At 41.7% G+C, this 18,165-nt stretch overlaps 3 protein-coding genes across 3 annotated transcripts in view; 1 reads left to right on the forward strand and 2 right to left on the reverse strand.

The window, feature by feature from the left end:
- Window positions 1-1,912: 1,912 nt before the first annotated feature.
- On the reverse strand, window positions 1,913-2,713 carry LOC134208962 (uncharacterized). Its single transcript, XM_062684936.1, has one exon. The coding sequence runs from the start codon at window positions 2,711-2,713 to the stop codon at window positions 1,913-1,915; it is 801 nt and encodes a 266-aa protein (XP_062540920.1).
- A 46-nt stretch (window positions 2,714-2,759) lies between these two features.
- LOC134208963 (uncharacterized) lies at window positions 2,760-8,314 on the reverse strand. Its single transcript, XM_062684937.1, has 2 exons — window positions 8,054-8,314; window positions 2,760-7,430 (listed from the first exon to the last, which is right to left on the reverse strand). The coding sequence occupies exons 1-2, from the start codon at window positions 8,312-8,314 to the stop codon at window positions 2,760-2,762; spliced, it is 4,932 nt and encodes a 1,643-aa protein (XP_062540921.1).
- Window positions 8,315-9,737: 1,423 nt separating this feature from the next.
- Window positions 9,738-18,165, forward strand: part of LOC134218562 (tonsoku-like protein) — a 38,588-nt gene continuing 30,160 nt past the window's right edge. The window contains exons 1-2 of the mRNA XM_062697708.1: window positions 9,738-9,905; window positions 11,321-12,715. Of these exons, the coding sequence (XP_062553692.1) occupies window positions 9,875-9,905; window positions 11,321-12,715 (1,426 nt within the window). The 5' untranslated portion in view covers window positions 9,738-9,874. The remainder of the gene's footprint in view (window positions 9,906-11,320; window positions 12,716-18,165) is intronic.

Consider the following 18,165-nt stretch of genomic DNA (forward strand, 5'->3'; position numbering starts at 1 on the left):
GTGTATTTGGGTGCTTTATGTATGTATCGTGAAGAGGGAATGCAGAGCTTGTTGTTAGACATCAAGCAGAGTTAATATTTTGAAAATTTCTAAGCCGTTTGACAGGAAGAGCAAAATTCCGCTACTAGGGGGTCCACTATTGGGCATTTTACTATATATTTGATTTTTTCAGAAAACCATTATTTGGTCACATCCGCCGGAATTGATTGGTTTTCAAATTGCAGCTGCAAATTCATTGTTTGTTCTTCCCGAGAATGCAGTGAGTAAAACAGTATTAATAATTTGTTCGCCACATTTTTTACCGTTTTATAGCTCAAACTCTTTTTTTCAGAAAAATAAAATTATTCCGGAGAATTAATCCGCATATTCTGGAATTGCTTATTGTCTTTCGACACTGCACTCAGCTCTTTTGTGCCGGAAATCAAATATGCGAGAGCATTGTGAAAATGAAAGTAAAGTTTACATCATTAATTGAAAACCATCTATCAAGATTTTGTTTACGTGTTCTTGATTACTTATGAAAATACCTAAAGCTAAATTACATTTTATTCAGTATTTTTTACTACAGGGGTCCGTATTATTTTACAGATTAAACAGTATTTTTTTTACCGATTGCTCAGTAGGTGTTACCGATCACCTCGGCACAGAGAAACAGACGTCTCACTTAGAACAAAATGCAATCAAAATCATCGTCACGGAAGCATTATCGCCCAGTGCTAAATGCAGTGTGTGTGGTCAAACGGCAACCAGATGGCGGTAGTGTGCAAACGTCAAACACAAGCAAATCCGATGGAAGCGCCATCGGTGGCCGATTGACCACCTACAAAAATTTGAATCCACCGTTAAAAAGGTGAACGATGGAACATGTGTTGAGTGAGACGTCTGTTTCTCTGTGACCTCGGTATTTTTTGACATTTCGTCATCGCTAATGTAGAGCCGAGTAATCTGTAAATCAATACTAAATTTTCAAAACGACTTATCTGCTTTTGTAAACAAAGATTCAAACGTCGATGTTGGCGAGCGATAGACGAATCCTTGATTCAGTAAATTTTATTCCGGGGGAATGGACGTAAAATTACAAAATTCCTATGAATATGTGAAATCGAATTAGGCACATATATATATAGTCAACTTAATACCGCGACCTACTTTTGGTGATTCGTTATCGCCTCAAAGCGTTGAGCTTCGGCTCTGATTAACCCCTTCTTGGTGGAGTTTTGTACCTGAATTTAATTAGGCAATACACTAATGAAGGCTCTAGTTTTAAGATAGATTTCTTTGCATGATCTCACCTTAGGTATTAAATTAGTAATAATAATATTTTTATGCGATACCCAAGTAACCATGAAGCTATATATGCTTGTAAGAAACACAGCCCTAAAAGTTGACTTAAAGTGGAAAAGGGCAATTATAAGATCGAATTAATGGCTCATTACTTTGACATGTTGAAATAAAGCATCAGTAATGCATCACTGCATTTGTAATGCTAATTTAGAGTATCGTTGTCTGACAGTTGATGATTAAATGCAACTTCGCATCGTTAAAACTGATCTAATGCAATTAGCATTTAGCATGCCGATTTGTGATTGATATATGTGCAATATTGTAATGCTTGGTGTTACTTGGGTAGTTCACAAATTCTAGGATAATAAACTTTAGCTGTAAGCAATAAAAAATTGAGCACAATGTAGGGCAAAAAAATCATGTTAAACTACGTTAGATGTTTGAGTTTCTCAATAATACCTATTTGCCTTATTCACACAGTATTTTACGGATTAGATTATACGGATTCTACGCACAATTGTGTATAACTTATAGGATTTAGAAATACGTTTTAGATATGCCACTTGTTGTGTTCAGCTCAAGCATCTACTCTTTTGTCTGTTCTCAACATCTATTTGGTGATTGACATTCACTCAATCGAAGATCCTTCTGTAGGTGCAAGGGTGCGGTCGCACTCATTTATCAGCGTTGGCAGTAACGCAGAAGTTGGAGCTAAGTGGACATCTTGACGTGGCGGGATTAACACTCCCCTCCGAATACACCAATGGTCCTCCTGAGGCGTATCCGTTTTAACGCCGACGTCAAGCACTGCAATTTTAACAGCTGGGCGTTCATAGATTCCATTGATAGTCTGCACTGTGGCCCACCTCACTTGGCCGTCTGCTCCTTGTTTCGTAGCTATTATACGTCCCTTCGGCCAACAGCTGCTTGGGAAGTTCGGGTCTACGATGATTACGATGTCTCCAACTTGGATAGGTTTTGCTGGGCTGAACCATTTTGTTCGGCGAGTAATCGACGGCAGGTAATCACGAGCCCATTGGATCCAGAATTGATTGGCCAAACTCTGGGAAAGCTTCCAGCAATTTCTCAGAGCTGCCGGACTATCGTCGAGGGATACCCATGACTTTAAACCGTTGGACGACCCGAGTAAAAAGTGATTTGGGGTGAGCACCGGGGATTCGTCGTCTTCTATGGGGATACTAGTTAGTGGTCTGGAGTTGACCACGTTCTCCACCTCAATCAGCAAATTTTCCAGGACTTCGTATGATAGCGTACGGTTCGGCAACAGCTTGTTTAGATTCTGCTTGACTGTGCGGATGAGGCGCTCCCACGCTCCGCCCATGTGCGGGGATGCTGGTGGGTTAAAACTCCATGTGGTATGCGATGTAGTGAACTCGATCATCATCCGATCCTTATCAATATTTCGCATGGCGGCTTTCAGTTCCTTGCTAGCACCCCGGAAGTTGGTACCTTGGTCACTGTAGATAACCGCCGGTGTGCCTCTTCTTGCAATGACGTTTCGAAGGGCCATGATGCAGGAATCGGTACTGAGTGTGTGCAATTTGCAAGTGGATGGCGCGGATGGTCAGACAGGTTGCTATTAGGACCCAGCGTTTCTCGGTTTTTCGATTAGCAGTTACCAAAATCGGACCGAAGTAATCCACCCCCATATGCGTGAACGGGCGAGAATAGGCAGCAAGCCGAGATGGCGGCAGATCGCTCATAGCTGGTGGTTGTGGAGCTGCCCTCGCGTTCATACATTTTTGACACTGCCTGCGGACTGTATTGTATACTGATTTGAGACGTGGAATCCTGTAACGTTGGCGAATTTCGTTGAGAACGGTGTTGTGGTTTTGGTGATGATATTTATCATGGTAGTGCAGCACTATTAGTCGTGTGACATGATGGTTACGAGGAAGAATTACTGGATTTACTGCGTCGTAATTAATCAACCAGCATTCACCGGTTCGGCCACGGACTCTCAGCACGTCAGATTCACCAAGAAATGGACAGTAATAGGCAATAGAGCTGTTTTTGGGAATAGGCTTCTTATCTTCTCTACACAGACGATTACCGAAAAGGATAGCTATCTCCTCGGCGTATTCGTTACTTTGAGCGTGTCGATACAGGAAATTTTCAGCCCTTGTCAATTCCAGCTGCGTCAGCGATCCACCGGTTCGTTGCTTCGTTGTTATCATTTGCTTTGAATTACAGATAAACCGGAATATGTACGCCGTTGAACGCAGTATCGTAATCCACCTCGAGAAGTTCTGTGGATTAATGATGGATTCATTTGCGGGGGCATGAACTAACAGATGCGCTCTTAACTCGGTGTCTGTCGCTCCGTACCGGTGGATAACAGGCCACTCTGCTTTAGATTTGCGAAGGAATTCTGGCCCTTGAAACCAGCGGCTGGAGGCACTGAGATCAGGTTGACGCGTCCATTTGGTTCCTTCGTCGGCCACGTTCAGTTTTGTTGGAACCCATCGCCACTCCTTTATATCGGTGGTCTCCAAAATCTCGCTTACCCGGAATGCCACAAATTGACTGTACCGTCGATGGTCAGAGTTCAACCAGCAGAGGACGTCTCTTGAGTCAGTCCAGAAGTAGCGCTCCCGAACTCTATTAGATAGTGATTGAGCGACGCTGTTTGCTAGTCTAACACCCAGAACGCTCGCTTGGAGTTCTGAGCGAGGGATGGAAAGGAATTTTAGCGGAGCGACTCTGGTTTTTGCAGTAATAAATGCAATCTCTATAAGGTCTCCCTCCTCGAAGCGAAGATACACAACGGCTGCGAATCCGTTTTCACTCGCGTCTACGAATGTGTGCATGTTGCAACTACTTTGCAATGTGGCGAATACTCTATAGCACCGTGGAATCTGCACGTCGGTAACCTTCGGTAGAACCTTTAACCAAACTAGCCACTTTTGGAACTGTGGTTCCTCGATGGGAGTATCCCAGTCAATTGATGACCTCCAGATCTCCTGCATTAATACTTTCAGGTACATCAGAAAGTGCGAGATAAAGCCTAGCGGATCGAACATCATCATAAGCGTACGCAGTACCTCGCGTTTGGTAGGTTTACAACGACCAGATAGCAGGTTCTGATCATACCGTGGAGACACTTTGAACGTGAAGCAGTCGGTAGTCGTGTTCCACCAAAGCCCTAACACCTTTTCGGTAGTATTCTCTTCTCCAGCTCCTAGGCATTTCTCTGTAGCCGCTTCTTCCTGCAGGGATTTCAAGACTATTGGCGAATTGGACAGCCAGTTGCGCATTTCAAATCCCCCTGCAGCGTGGATGCGTTTAACATCTTGTGCAAGCTTAAGGGCTTCTTCGTCTGTTTCGACGCTAGCAAGCATGTCGTCTACGTAATGCTTTTTCACAATGGCATCAAAGGCTTGTGGGCACTCGTTTTCAAATCGTTTTGCGTTTATGTTCTTCACATATTGGGCTGTTGTAGGTGAACAACAGGCTCCGAATGCCATCACTACCATAACATACACGCTCGGAGAGCTATCCTGAGCATCTGCCTTCCAATAGAATCGCAGGGAATGTTGATCCTCCGCTCTCATCAGCACTTGGTGAAACATGTCCCGAATGTCTCCGCATACCGCAACTCTAAACTCCCGAAATTGAATCAAGACAGTCAACAGGGACGTGAGCTGGTCGGGTCCTTTCAATAAGACCGAGTTCAAAGAGATTCCTTGTGTTGTAGCTGCTGCGTCCCAAACCAGCCGTAGTTTTCCTGGCTTATTGGGATTATATCCTGGAACCACCGGTAAATTCCAAACACGTGGTTGCTGGATCTTCAGCTCCTCGTTGGTCAATTTACGGTCGTATCCTTTCTGAATATAGTCGTCCATCTGTGTTTGTAGTGCTTTTGCCAGTACTTCGTCTTTCTTCATCCGGCGCTCCAGACATTCCCATCTCCTGAGCGCCATCGCCTTACTGTCGGGAAGACGTACAGCATCATACTTCCAGAGAAGGCCAGATTCATAGCGACCATTCGTACGTTTCGTTACTGCTTCTAGGATATTAACTGCACGCTGGTCATCCGCGGAGAGTAGTACCTTTTCAGGCTTGGTGATACCCATGCTGTCAAGATTGAAATAGTTTTTCATCGCCACATGAAGGCTTTCATTGGAAATATTGCAATCACACACTTGCACAGCATGGTAGTTAACGTGGGTCGCTACGTGGTGAATGGATGAGCAGCTCCCATATACAATCCACCCTAGTCGTGTTTTAACGGCGATCGGTTGGAATGGCTTGCCTTCCCGACTCTTAAATGGGTGTCCAAGCTGTGCGTTGTCTAGACCGATGAAGATACGTGGATTTGCATCAACGTAAGTATCGAAGGGTATTCCAGAGAGATGACTATAGCGCTTCTGCATTTCGGCAGCTACCAAAGTTTGTGGTCTGAGTTTGAGTTGCTGTATGGTTCGAACATCCGCTAGCTTATATTTTTGGGACGATTTCCGCGCTGATGAAATGTCCACCTCAACTTTTTGAGAATTGTTCTCTATCCTTTTGGCGTCACCTGTCCATCTCAAACAGAGAGCGGCTTGAGATCCTTGCAATCCAAGCTCCTGCGCTAGAGAATGTTCCATAAGCGTGAGCTCCGAACCATCATCTATGAAAGCGTAAGTCTGAACCATCTTCGCTGGGCCATAAAGCACGACAGGAACAATGCGGAAAAGGACATCGTTTGTCTGGGTTTGATGAACGTAGCAATTGGAATCCCTAGCTGCCTCTGCTCCTGAACCAAGTTTAGAACCTTCATTATTCTCGTTATGCAGCAAGGAATGATGGAGGTAGGTACATCCGTTGATTCCGCATTTGTTTTGTTGTCTACATGTGCCGTTGTGTTTACGAAGGCACTTGCGACACACCTTAGCTTCGCGTATTACTGACCACTTAGACTCGTAACTCAGTTCGCCAAATAGTTTACACTTTGCAATCGACGAACAAGAACCTTTGCACACAAAACACGCTCTTGACGGTTCTAGTGCCTGGGCTAGCGTTTCTTTCTCTGGGACCATAGATGTTTTGCATCTAATAGTACTTGAATCCGAGTGGACGTTGACGAATGCGTCTTTCTTAGAATTACGGTTTCGATGAGCAACTGAGGACGTCTGCATGACCGCACTAGCGTCCTCCGCCATAGCGTACAGCCATGTACTCAGATCTAGAAGATTAGGAGCTGGGTTTCCTCGGATGTACCTTGCCCAGTCCAGCCTCAACGTTGGTGGTAATCTTTCCACGAGTTCTAACTTCAGCGAAGCATTATACACGAAGTCTCTCACTCCGCACACTTCTATTGTAGCCACTATATTTTCGACAGTAAGCGCAAAGTTTACCAGACTCTCTAGTCGATCCACTTCTGGTGATGGGAGTGAACGTATTTTTCTTATAGCCGCTTGGACGATTGCTTCTGGTCTGCCGTAGAGCATCTTCAGTGTTGAAAGAACCCCAAAGACATTGGAGGGATGGAGCAAACGGCACTTCACAGCTTCAAGTGCCTTTCCCTTCAGACATTTACGTAGGCGCAGCATATTTTCCTCATTGGAGAAGCCACACATCTGTGTTGACGAAGAGTACATGGAGAAGAACAGAGGCCAATCCTCAGGATTTCCGGAGAACTCCGGTAGCTCCTTAGAAACCGCTTGCCTAGCGGCCAGTTGACTCCTGTTGAGGACACAAATAGTCTCTTCTGCTGGAATTGGTACATGTTCCGTTGCTGAACCATTCAACGCTTGCCGCATTCCAGAATATGGCCTAGATCCTAGATTCATCGGAGGCATCATGGGCCGCATTTGCGGTGTAGAGCGTTGTTCGGGAGCGAAATTTGGAAATGTGTTTCGTCGTCCACCTAACGAATGATGTTGCTGGCTTGCATGTCGTATTGGCTGTTCTATAGGTCTAGATAAAGCTCTATATTCGGCTGGTTGCTCTTCCTCTACCACGCCGGAATCTTGGACAACCTCTTCACGCCCCGTATCTCTCATCCAGCGCGAAACTATGGACATCTTCTCAAGATCCTCATCATCCAATCCCGTCTCGCTGTCATCTTCTTGCTCCTCTAAGATTCGGTATTTCTCCTCCAAAAACCTTTGCTCTAACTTCTTCTGCTCCTCCAGTTTCTGCAACCGTAACTCTGTTTTACGTTGTTCGCTTTTTCTACTGCTCTTCTTCCCGTTTGATCTTGTATCGCCACAGTTCCTTGGGGGTGGATTTTTTGCTGGTATCGCTGCTCCTGCATCTTTAAGGCCACCTTACACCTCGGGAATTTGGTCCACGGATTTTTTCCCCATGCATTTTTGCATATGCGATGTTTTCGGGATTTGGGCACGGAAAATCAAAATCTCGGCCCCATTTAAAATGCACGGGGATCAAAATCCGGCGGAAAATTTTCCCGAGGTGTAAGGCAGCCTTTAGGAGGGATTTTCTGTTGGACCTTGCTTGGTACGGATGTACACACCGGGCAGACCCAACTGATTTCAGCTACTCCCTCGGTAACTTCCACGCAGGAAAAGTGGAACCATCTGTCGCAACCATCACACTGCACCATTCTACTATTGTCACTATCTACACACAACTCACAACTGTACCGATATGCACGCGCGCGACGATCCGGATTACGTCTGACAACGAGTTTTCCGTGTAAATTTGACAGGGATGATCTATGTTTCAGCTCTACAGTTGAAGCTACTTGCTTCGGCACTGCTCCATTGGCATTTAATTTATTGGCTACGTCAGCATTTACCTGATTGGTACGAAGAGGGTTTGCTGGTTTTACCGGATCCGTTGGATTATTGATGACCGATGCAGTGCGCCATGCGCCGACTCCCGGGTCCATCATGCCCACCGTTTCGCTCGTCGCGACCGCTGCTGTGCTTGCAGCTACAGTGGGGATGTTGGCAGAAGATCCCGTTGCTGCGCATGTTGCGCCGGGTCCACCTTCATTGGTGAACATATCATCGGAGTCGTTCCTGCCAGATCCAGTATTCGATCCCTTGCCAGACATCGCACTTTTCGCCTCAAAAGAATTTTGTAAAATGTTGGCGAGCGATAGACGAATCCTTGATTCAGTAAATTTTATTCCGGGGGAATGGACGTAAAATTACAAAATTCCTATGAATATGTGAAATCGAATTAGGCACATATATATATAGTCAACTTAATATCGCGACCTACTTTTGGTGATTCGTTATCGCCTCAAAGCGTTGAGCTTCGGCTCTGATTAACCCCTTCTTGGTGGAGTTTTGTACCTGAATTTAATTAGGCAATACACTAATGAAGGCTCTAGTTTTAAGATAGATTTCTTTGCATGATCTCACCTTAGGTATTAAATTAGTAATAATAATATTTTTATGCGATAGTTCACAAATTCTAGGATAATAAACTTTAGCTGTAAGCAATAAAAAATTGAGCACAATGTAGGGCAAAAAATTCATGTTAAACTACGTTAGATGTTTGAGTTTCTCAATAATACCTATTTGCCTTATTCGCACAGTATTTTACGGATTAGATTATACGGATTCTACGCACAATTGTGTATAACTTATAGGATTTAGAAATACGTTTTAGATATGCCACTTGTTGTGTTCAGCTCAAGCATCTACTCTTTTGTCTGTTCTCAACATCTATTTGGTGATTGACATTCAGTCAATCGACGATCCTTCTGTAGGTGCAAGGGTGCGGTCGCACTCATTTATCAGCGTTGGCAGTAACGCAGAAGTTGGAGCTAAGTGGACATCTTGACGTGGCGGGATTAACAGTCGATTTGTCGAATCTGAGAGCATTCCCACGCAAACTAACACCACAGACAAACAGACGTAACAGCTTGAACATTTTTCTAAAAAATCCATCGCTCAACTCATCTACCACCATCTTGCGAGCACGTTACACGAAACGATGTTTCGTATGACATCGTCACCAGAAGGCGCTGGAGTGAAATGTCAAACTCGAAGGATTACGACACTAGCGCCTCTAGTTGTGAATTGCGTAATCAATCAAATTCAAATTGATCGTTGAAGTCATGGTCGATGGTATTTTCTCTAGTGTTACGTCTGTTTGTCTGTGCTAACACCGTTAAACGGTAGCCGAAGTCTTCATCTATGTGTTGATGGTGTTGGTTTGCGTGGGAGTGTTCTCAGATTCGACAAATCGACGTTTGAATCTTTGTTTACAAAATCAGATAAGTCGTTTTGAAAATTTTGTATTGAAATAGTCAAACTTTTTACTGAGCTGACTACCGAGAGCTCAGCTGTTGAGAATTCGGTAATTCGATTACCGAGCCCGTCAAATAAAATTAAGTGTGTATGAATTTCAATAGTTCAGTTCGCTGAGTGTGTGTCACAAGTATTAGCGTGCACTTGCAGATGTTTGGCCGATCAGGCAAATGTTATTCGACTTTTCGATTAATCGTAGACATCCCTAAAAAGCACGCAAAAGGCGGCATTTTTGTTGTTGTCAGATTCATCGCGCGAAACATGTTGATTTTATTGAACTTGGTGTAGCTTTGCGAAATTTTTAAATTCGTGGATAAATAGTTGGCTCGCAATGGTTTAACTTCTTGAAAACCATGAGTGACAACCTCGATCTAGAGGAGCAGAGTAAGTAATTTATACTATCGAAATTTCTTGCTTTGGAAAAGCGTTATTCAACCTACGAGTTCCGGATCAAATTATGGTTGTTCAACCGGCACTCAGCGACACAACTAGGTCTAGCCTCATTGATGCATTAACGGTATCATTCGTAATTATTTTATCAATAGAGTAATTTCCATGACGATTATGTATTATTTGACCGTAGAAATTAGATTCGTGATCGTGAGCTTAAATGTCAGGCTACTTCTATTTCCTTGATCTAAAATAAGGTGTAACCGACAGGGTATCGTATGATTAATAAATTACTATTACTTCATAACAAGCTCGAAGTCTGAATACCCTGTTACAATCCTTGTATTTAATACTAGCAGACCCGACGAACTTCGTTTCGCCTAAAATTAATTTGTTCTCTGATTAGATCTCGAGTTATGCAAAAAATTCTGTTTCATTTGTATGGGAGCCCCCCTTTCCAAAACGGGGAGGGTTCTCGAACCATCTTAAGGACCTTCCCCGGCCCCAAAAACCTCTGCAAACAAATTTTTACGCCGATAGGTTCAGTAGTTTTTGAGTCTATAAGGTTCAGACAGATAGAAATTCATTTTTTATGTATATAGGGGGAATGATGGCTTTGGCAGGTTTTGTTCTATTATTGGCAGGGGGGTTTTTTATGACTGATTTTGCTCAAATTTGGCCTAAACATTCTTTGCATATCAAGGAATATTGAGGCCAAATTTCATAAAATTCGGTCGACAAAAACCCCCCTGCCAATAATAGAACAAAATCTGCCAAAGCCGTCTGTTCCCCTAGATCTGTAAAAGATCTGTCAAATGTTAAAAACCGCCCTTACCGTATTTGCGCTGATGTGTTACAAATAAACATCTACCTACCTGAATGCAATAGAAACTAATCTACATTCCTAGTAATAAGTAAACCATGCAGCCCTGTTTTCCATACAAGATGGTCATGTTTGAGCATCAATATCTCGATTTCTTTCGATTAGATGGAGAGATGGAGATGAAGCTCCATATAAATGTGGTGTAGGTTATAATTATTTTGCGCTAAAAAGGTCATAAGCAACAAAACTGCATACAGATAACACTCATTGGGTAAAAAATCAAGTCATTTTCGGCTGGACGACAAAAAATGAAACCAATCTAATCGCTAGGAGATATTGATCCTCAAACATGACCATTTTGTATGAAAAACAGTTAAAATGTTATACTTATTTCCTCCACTATAGTATCGTACATACTAAATTGTAATTTTATTGAGTACGATAACCTGTTGATTTTTTACCTTATAGCATAAATATAATAGAAATCACGATTTTGTGAATGCATCATCATTTTTGTTCAAATACTTGGATTTCAAGTTGAAAACCAAAATCGACATTAAATAAATTGACCTATACTTATTCTCAGGGCTCCTCCGACGCAAGAAAAAATCCTCGGAAGCTGGCAATTTACAACAGCTGGCAGAAACATGTCGCAAACTGGGAGACCTGTACTGCGACCGTGGCGAACATCTGAAAGCCCTGAACGAGTACAAATTGGTGGCGAAAGCCTTCCATAACCTGAAGATGCCGATGGATGTGGGTCGGGCAAATCGTTTAGTTGGAGAGATGTTCATGTTGCTGGATGAGTTCGAGAAGGCTCTTCAGTACGAGAAGGTCTACCTCGACATTGCACGGAATGAAAACGACAAGGTTGAACTGCAGAGAGCTTATGTTACGATCGGGAGGACTTATCTACTGAAAGGCCAGGGTAGCGATGATCCGGTTGTGTCAAAAGAATCGCTGTCTGAAGCTGAAAGGTCCTTCGTGAAAGGCTTGAAGCTGTGCCGTGAACTGAAGGAGGTCGGTAAACTGGAGCAATCCGATATGGAGGCAAGAGCTATCCTGAATCTCGGTGTGACAAAAGAACACCAGGGAGAGTTAAACGAAGCAGTCGAGTACATGGAAAAGGCTACAAAAATTGCACAAAGCAATGATATTCTGGATTTGGTGCATTTGTGTTTGATGGCCACTGCACAGCTGTTCAGTGGAAAATTGAACAATTCGGCCAAAGCACTGAAGCTGCTCAACGAAGCTTTAGAAGTAGCATCTAGGCTTAGCAATAAAACAGCAAAAATGTGCGAGACGCTATCGGCAAAGGCGGATGCAATCATCAAATTAGGGGATTTTCAGAGTGCTAAAAAAGCTCTTAAAACGGCCTACAATATGAGATCGCCTGTTGCGGCAGATGCTGAAAACATTGAACGCAATTTGAAGATCCTGGTGGCAATAAAGCGAGTTGAGGACGAACTGATTATAGTCGACAGCATGGATTTTGCAAAGAAAAAGCTTCTGAACGAAACGTTGGGCGATGCTTCATGCAAACTGTACAATTATGGCAAAGCGATCGACTACTACTTGAAAATGTTGGACTGCGCTGAACGAAACGGGGAAAGCGGGCGGCAATTGGTGCCGATCTATGTGAGCCTCTACCAGACCTACAAAGACAACAAACAGTACAAGGAAGCACTCCAATTTTTGTGGAAGGAATACGATCTAATACAGGATGAGCCAAAGGAGGCTTATAACACACTTCTGAGTATTAGTGAGATTTATGAAATGCAGAAACGATCCTGCTTTGAAATTGAAGACATGTACCGTCGAGTGCGGTTGGAAGCGCAAAAACTGCAATCACTGTCTTTGCAACGTGCTCCTTTGAAGCGATGCGTTGCTATGCTGAAGAAAAATGACATGGACCTCATGGCGGAGAACCTGGAAAAGGAAGCAGCTGATCTGGGTATTGATCTTACACTAGCAGACGATGGTAAGTGGACTTTTACTTTACTAATAATCTTGGCAATTTTTATCGTGCTGTCTGACAATAAGAGTGCATTGAGAATCGGTCGTATGTGCAAAAGAGTGTCTCTCTTTGCTTTCATTCTCTTTCGATTATTACAGATCTATACCTCAAAGCAATCTAGAATATTTGTCGAAGCCGAGTGGGCTTCAATTGACTAAAATCTAATACATTTAGCAATTTACACAATTCTTCCATTTACATCCACTGATTTAAACTTGTTTATATCTACAGATACGTATTTTGTTTTCTGTTTAAAAACTTCTTCAGTGTTTCGTTAGTCGATAACAAAACACTGAAAAAGTTTCCAGAAAACGAAAAACGTAACTGACACATTCCAGCGTAACGCGACACCATGAGGAGCCGATTTTCAGTGAGAAATTAGGTCTGCATTCGAAAATTAGCTTCAAGGACATATGATTAAACAGGTTTAACCCTCACTAAATTTCCTTTCTGACAGAATATCCATTTTAAGATTTCTTGCTTTAAATATAGTAAATAAAACGCGCTGCATTTCGTAACGCGACACCATCGCTGAAATGCACTTTTTCGTCACTTGCTAAGCAAGTGCGTTTTTTAGCTCTGGTATAGGGCACTGCACGAAAACATCTCTTTCTCTTTTGTTCCTCATAAATTTTGACGTTTACTGGCCTTGTTGTTTTCTAATTTCTTTGCAGCGAGAAAGAGACAAAGCAGTCCGTGCAGTGCCCTATAATATGGTTTGGAATCTCTTCTACGCATAATTGTCCCATGTACATAGGAAATCCCAGCAAACATGGGACAATTATGCGTATGACGGCAGTATACTACGCCGCAAATCGCAAGTCAGTAAAAACGTGAAAACGAGAAAATCGCTTGCAAAAGTTTAGCATGTTTTCTCTACTATTTATGTGTTTAGACTGATTTGATATAAAAAAGTCATGCTATTATACAGAATCAATGGTTTTGCAGTAGAAACATTGTTAAAACTATTGATAACAATCATTTTTTCAATAGTAATTCGAGTGTGACTGACATGCGATTACATTCTTCATCCACGCGAAAAGTAACCGCAAGTCAGTCACATTGTGAAGACGATTCTTTCGTTGCATCGTTCGTTCGTAGCAACGTTAGTCTTGGTATCGTGTTCTCGCAGCGTTTACTGACTTCGGGAAGATCCACAGAGGCATCATCCAGAAATTTTGTAACGCTTAGAAGGGGGAGGGGGTTGTCCAAAGTGTGACAATCCATATAAAAATTTCAGATGCTTCATACAAAAAGTGTGACAGGGGGAGGGGGTTGAAAATTGCCAATTTTTGCGTTACGTAATTAATGGATCTTCCCAAAGTACGTCACGCAAAAATCGGCGATTTTCAACTCCCCCTCCCCCCTTCGTCACACTTTTTGTATTAAGCCTCTATAATTTTTGTATGAATCGTCACGCTGCTCGGAGCCCCCCCTCCCCCTATAAGCATGACGTACTTTGTGGATGGCCCCTTATAACGAAACCTTTGCTCCTGAGGGCAGGTATTATCAATTCAGTGCAAAACCTAATTATACCCGCTGACGACGTTGGATTTTTCTCACAATTCATGCGTTGAACCTAACTTCGGAAAGTGGTGCGCTGTTTGCATTTGGTGATGTGCTATACAGCACAACACTTCCGAAATTAGGTTTAGCGTATGGATTGTGAGAAGAATCCAATTTCGATAGCGGCTCTAATTAGGCTCAATTTCTTCTGAAGGACACGCTAAAACTAGCAACCCTATAACGAGAGACCAGCGGAGTGAACAACTGTCGAAATGGCAACGTATGAAAAGGTGTGGTATCGTGGAAATAATACTGGCATCACTTGAACTTTTTGCTTGACTCTTATGGGTGAAAAAAGTAAACAAGTCGATTTGGAACCGCTTTTGACGGTTCTATTGGAAACAAGATGGCGTCTTTGCCGATCTCTTTATTCTAGTATTTCTAGCTAAAACAAGGCTGTCCTTAAAGGGAGAGGAAAGCTTCTTTGCTGAAAGTTATTTTGCCACTCGTCAATAACGAAGTAAATCATACTGGACGAATTTGCCCGAACAGTAAACCTACAGAAAAGCTTCAAAAAAGCTATCAAAAATCATTTTTTAACCTTTATATTATTAACCATTGACGTTTCTGAAGAAATATAACTAAGCAAACAAGTTATAATTCTCAGGTTATAATGGCTTATTGGAATTTATTTTATGCTATTTTCAATGTTTTTATTAATGGGACTGACTTGCGGTTACTTTTTGTTATGGGACAATTCGACTTGGAATGGATTTTTAACTTCATATTTTTCGTGTCTGGAAACACTTTTCCAAAAAAAAACACAGATTCACAAAAATATTAAAGCATAACTTAGTCATTACAATGTATCACGCATTTAATTATTTTGATAATAAAACCGGATTTTTAGGGTCTGTCTCATTTGGGTGGTGGCTGGCCCAATTATTACTTCCGGTCTTTTACTATACTTAGTATAGTAATAGTCAAGCATTCGTTCTACATATTACTAATATGGGGGTAAGCGTGGTGAATTGTTATAGAATTTAAAAAGAAAACGAATGCTAAGACCAAGTGCCACTGGATGACTCCAAACGGGCCAGTATAATGTGGGGTAGTCAGGGTTTAACTAAATTAGCTAATAGTATAACTTATTTTGCCACGCACCAATTTCAGTATAATTTGTTTCTACGAATCAAATTCCTAGAAGTTAGGTTTTCAGCATTACTTAGCGCAAGAGAGGGTTAAAACTCTGCGTTAAACTGAATTTTATTCGCCGATTCGGGGCGTTATCATGAGTGATCAGCACTCATGGAACACATTGTTTAACGCGAATGTCAGCCGGGTTCGATCAAAAGTGTAAGATTTAGTGTAATTAGTTTAATTATTTTTATTTTTAGGCATCAAACGTTAGGAGCATGTTTTCAGCGTCGCACAGCCCAGGAGAGGGTGTAAGCTCACAACGGTATAGTGTAGGCCGTCCTCGATTGGGGTCCTGTGGGTCGCATGTAGTGGCTGTGCTCGGGGCAGTTATGTGTTGAAAGCGGTAACGGGGCAGTTAGGATTGAGTTTTAATATAAACAGATGTAGGATTGAACAAAGTTATAACCTTTAAGGTTCATATTGTGGAGACTATTGACAGCCAAAGCGTTGAGGATAAGCTTTTAGTTAGCAACTGAATTAATTTATCCGATTTGGAATCCTAGATTGAATAGTAGGTATATATGGACAATAATAGAAACTATATACAGTTATCAATTTATTAAGTATTGAGGATATGTTTATGGTTAAGTTGAGTATCAGATGGGCATGTGTGATATCCATTAATAAGACAGAATTATTAGAACTGTATTTTTGTCTTTGTAGTATAATTAATTACTTACTAATGTTTTGCGGGCCGGCGAGTGAAAGCGGCCCAATTATTTTATCTACCTCTTTCCAGACGACCAGTGATGAAGAAAATCTTATTGTTCCGGTATCAGCAGTGGTATTCATATTCATAACAACCACCGTCAATACAGGAAGTCTGTGTTCACAACGTGATTACTTCAAGGACAATCCCAACATCTTCTGTGAATTGCAGATAAGTATTGCGTTTATATTTTAATTGCACTGAGCTCGTTCTAATCTGATCGATGAATGAATTTACTTGTCACTAATCAATATCATTAGTAAATTTAAATATTCCTGTAGATTAGAAAAGCAAGTGCATATATTTCTATTTTATGGCAACATATCACAGCGAAACGGACCCTTGGGAGCCTTAAGTAAGATCTCGGTCCGGTTGCATCTAAGGAGATCTTAGTGCAGTGCACACCGGACGTGTTGCCCAGTAGACGTATCGCTCAGCGGTATTTAAATACAACGCAGATAGGCTATGGTCAGAGGGTGCGTTGATATTACAAGATTACAAGATTACAAGATTACAAGATCTGGTATATGGTTTGGAATCTCGATTTATTCCAAGCACTTCTCGTATACATCAACAAAAATGAGACTGTGAACTCAAATTGTGGGTAAAAACGGAAATTACAATAATATTCGATGGATTGATTTCAACACCACCGCGTTACGCTGATCGACAAAAAGTGTTCTGCAAATGGTGTCGCGTTACGCGAACAATAATTTCAGTAGATTTCGATGCAGCATGTTGCATTCGACAGGGGATATTGTTACATTATCTATCTTTGAATGTTGCACGAGTTGGTGGCCACGATCTGGTGTTTCGACTATTAAGATTTAAGGACTAACCGGCCATCCAAACAAAACAACAAAACCATTCATGTCACATATCCACTTTTCAAAACGAAATGAAAAAAAAACTGTGATATTAGGATAACAAATTATACCTTTCCTCTTGCTGTCCCCCATACTATCTTGTAATTCTCGAAGGTTTTTTTTATGTATTTTTCTCCAAATACTTATCTAATTATGTAGACCCTACCAGTCAACTGACTCAACTGAAAAACAAAATTGTTGAAAGGTATCCCATAACTCAATTAGCGAACACTATTACCCTGGAATTGTTAAATTATGGAAAATAAACTGAAATTGAAAAAACACCCAGGTACGATCCGGATCTGTTTTAAATACGTAGTCAGATGATCGATCTCCCCAGAAGTGATTTGTTTTTTAGGATGAAAACTTCTGTGTTGTCTTTTTCTATGTTATGTCGCCATGTCGGGGCCGAGCGAATATCCTTAGGACATCCGTCGAATATCTGAATTATCATGGGCTGTGTACTCACAAGTATGTTCTGACAGAACGAGTAGCTCTAGTGATACATAGGCGATGTACCTATTTCGTTCTGTCAATCGTGCCCATATTCGTGTGCTAATGGGCGCCTACTATTCGAACGCCGATTGCTTCGATTTAGCAATTCAAATCTCATTCAAATAATTCATGCTTCTATTTCGTATCTTCGATTATTATTTTAACACAATCCGGTACTACCACAATCCCGCTCACCTCTACTCTTTTCTGTGAATCTATTTGGTTAAAAACAATTTCAATTCTATGTCAGGAACATCGATCAAACAACAAAATCATAAAATCCTCAACCACCGTTCTTTCTCATTGCTTTTCATATTATTTTTGTGGCACTACGTCTATCTCAGCCAAAGGCCAACTGTTTCCTTTCTTCCTTTTTTTTGTTCTTGTACTCTGTCCATCACTACCGAAGTTCAAAACTGTGTTTTCTTTTTTCATTTTTTTTTTCAGATCATCTTGTACTCTTGCTTCTCCGTCTATTTCCACCGGAGAGCATTTTCCAATTACTTTCATCGCATTTTTCTGTTTTTTTTTCTTCCTTTTCATATCATTTTGTATCTTTGCTGCTTCGTCTATTTCCACCGGAGAGCATTTCTCATTCCTTTTTTTCTCCTCCTGCTTTCTCTCGTTTACACAAAAAA

Source organism: Armigeres subalbatus, chromosome 2 (assembly GCF_024139115.2).
Source record: "Armigeres subalbatus isolate Guangzhou_Male chromosome 2, GZ_Asu_2, whole genome shotgun sequence".
Classification (NCBI taxonomy): domain Eukaryota; kingdom Metazoa; phylum Arthropoda; class Insecta; order Diptera; family Culicidae; genus Armigeres; species Armigeres subalbatus.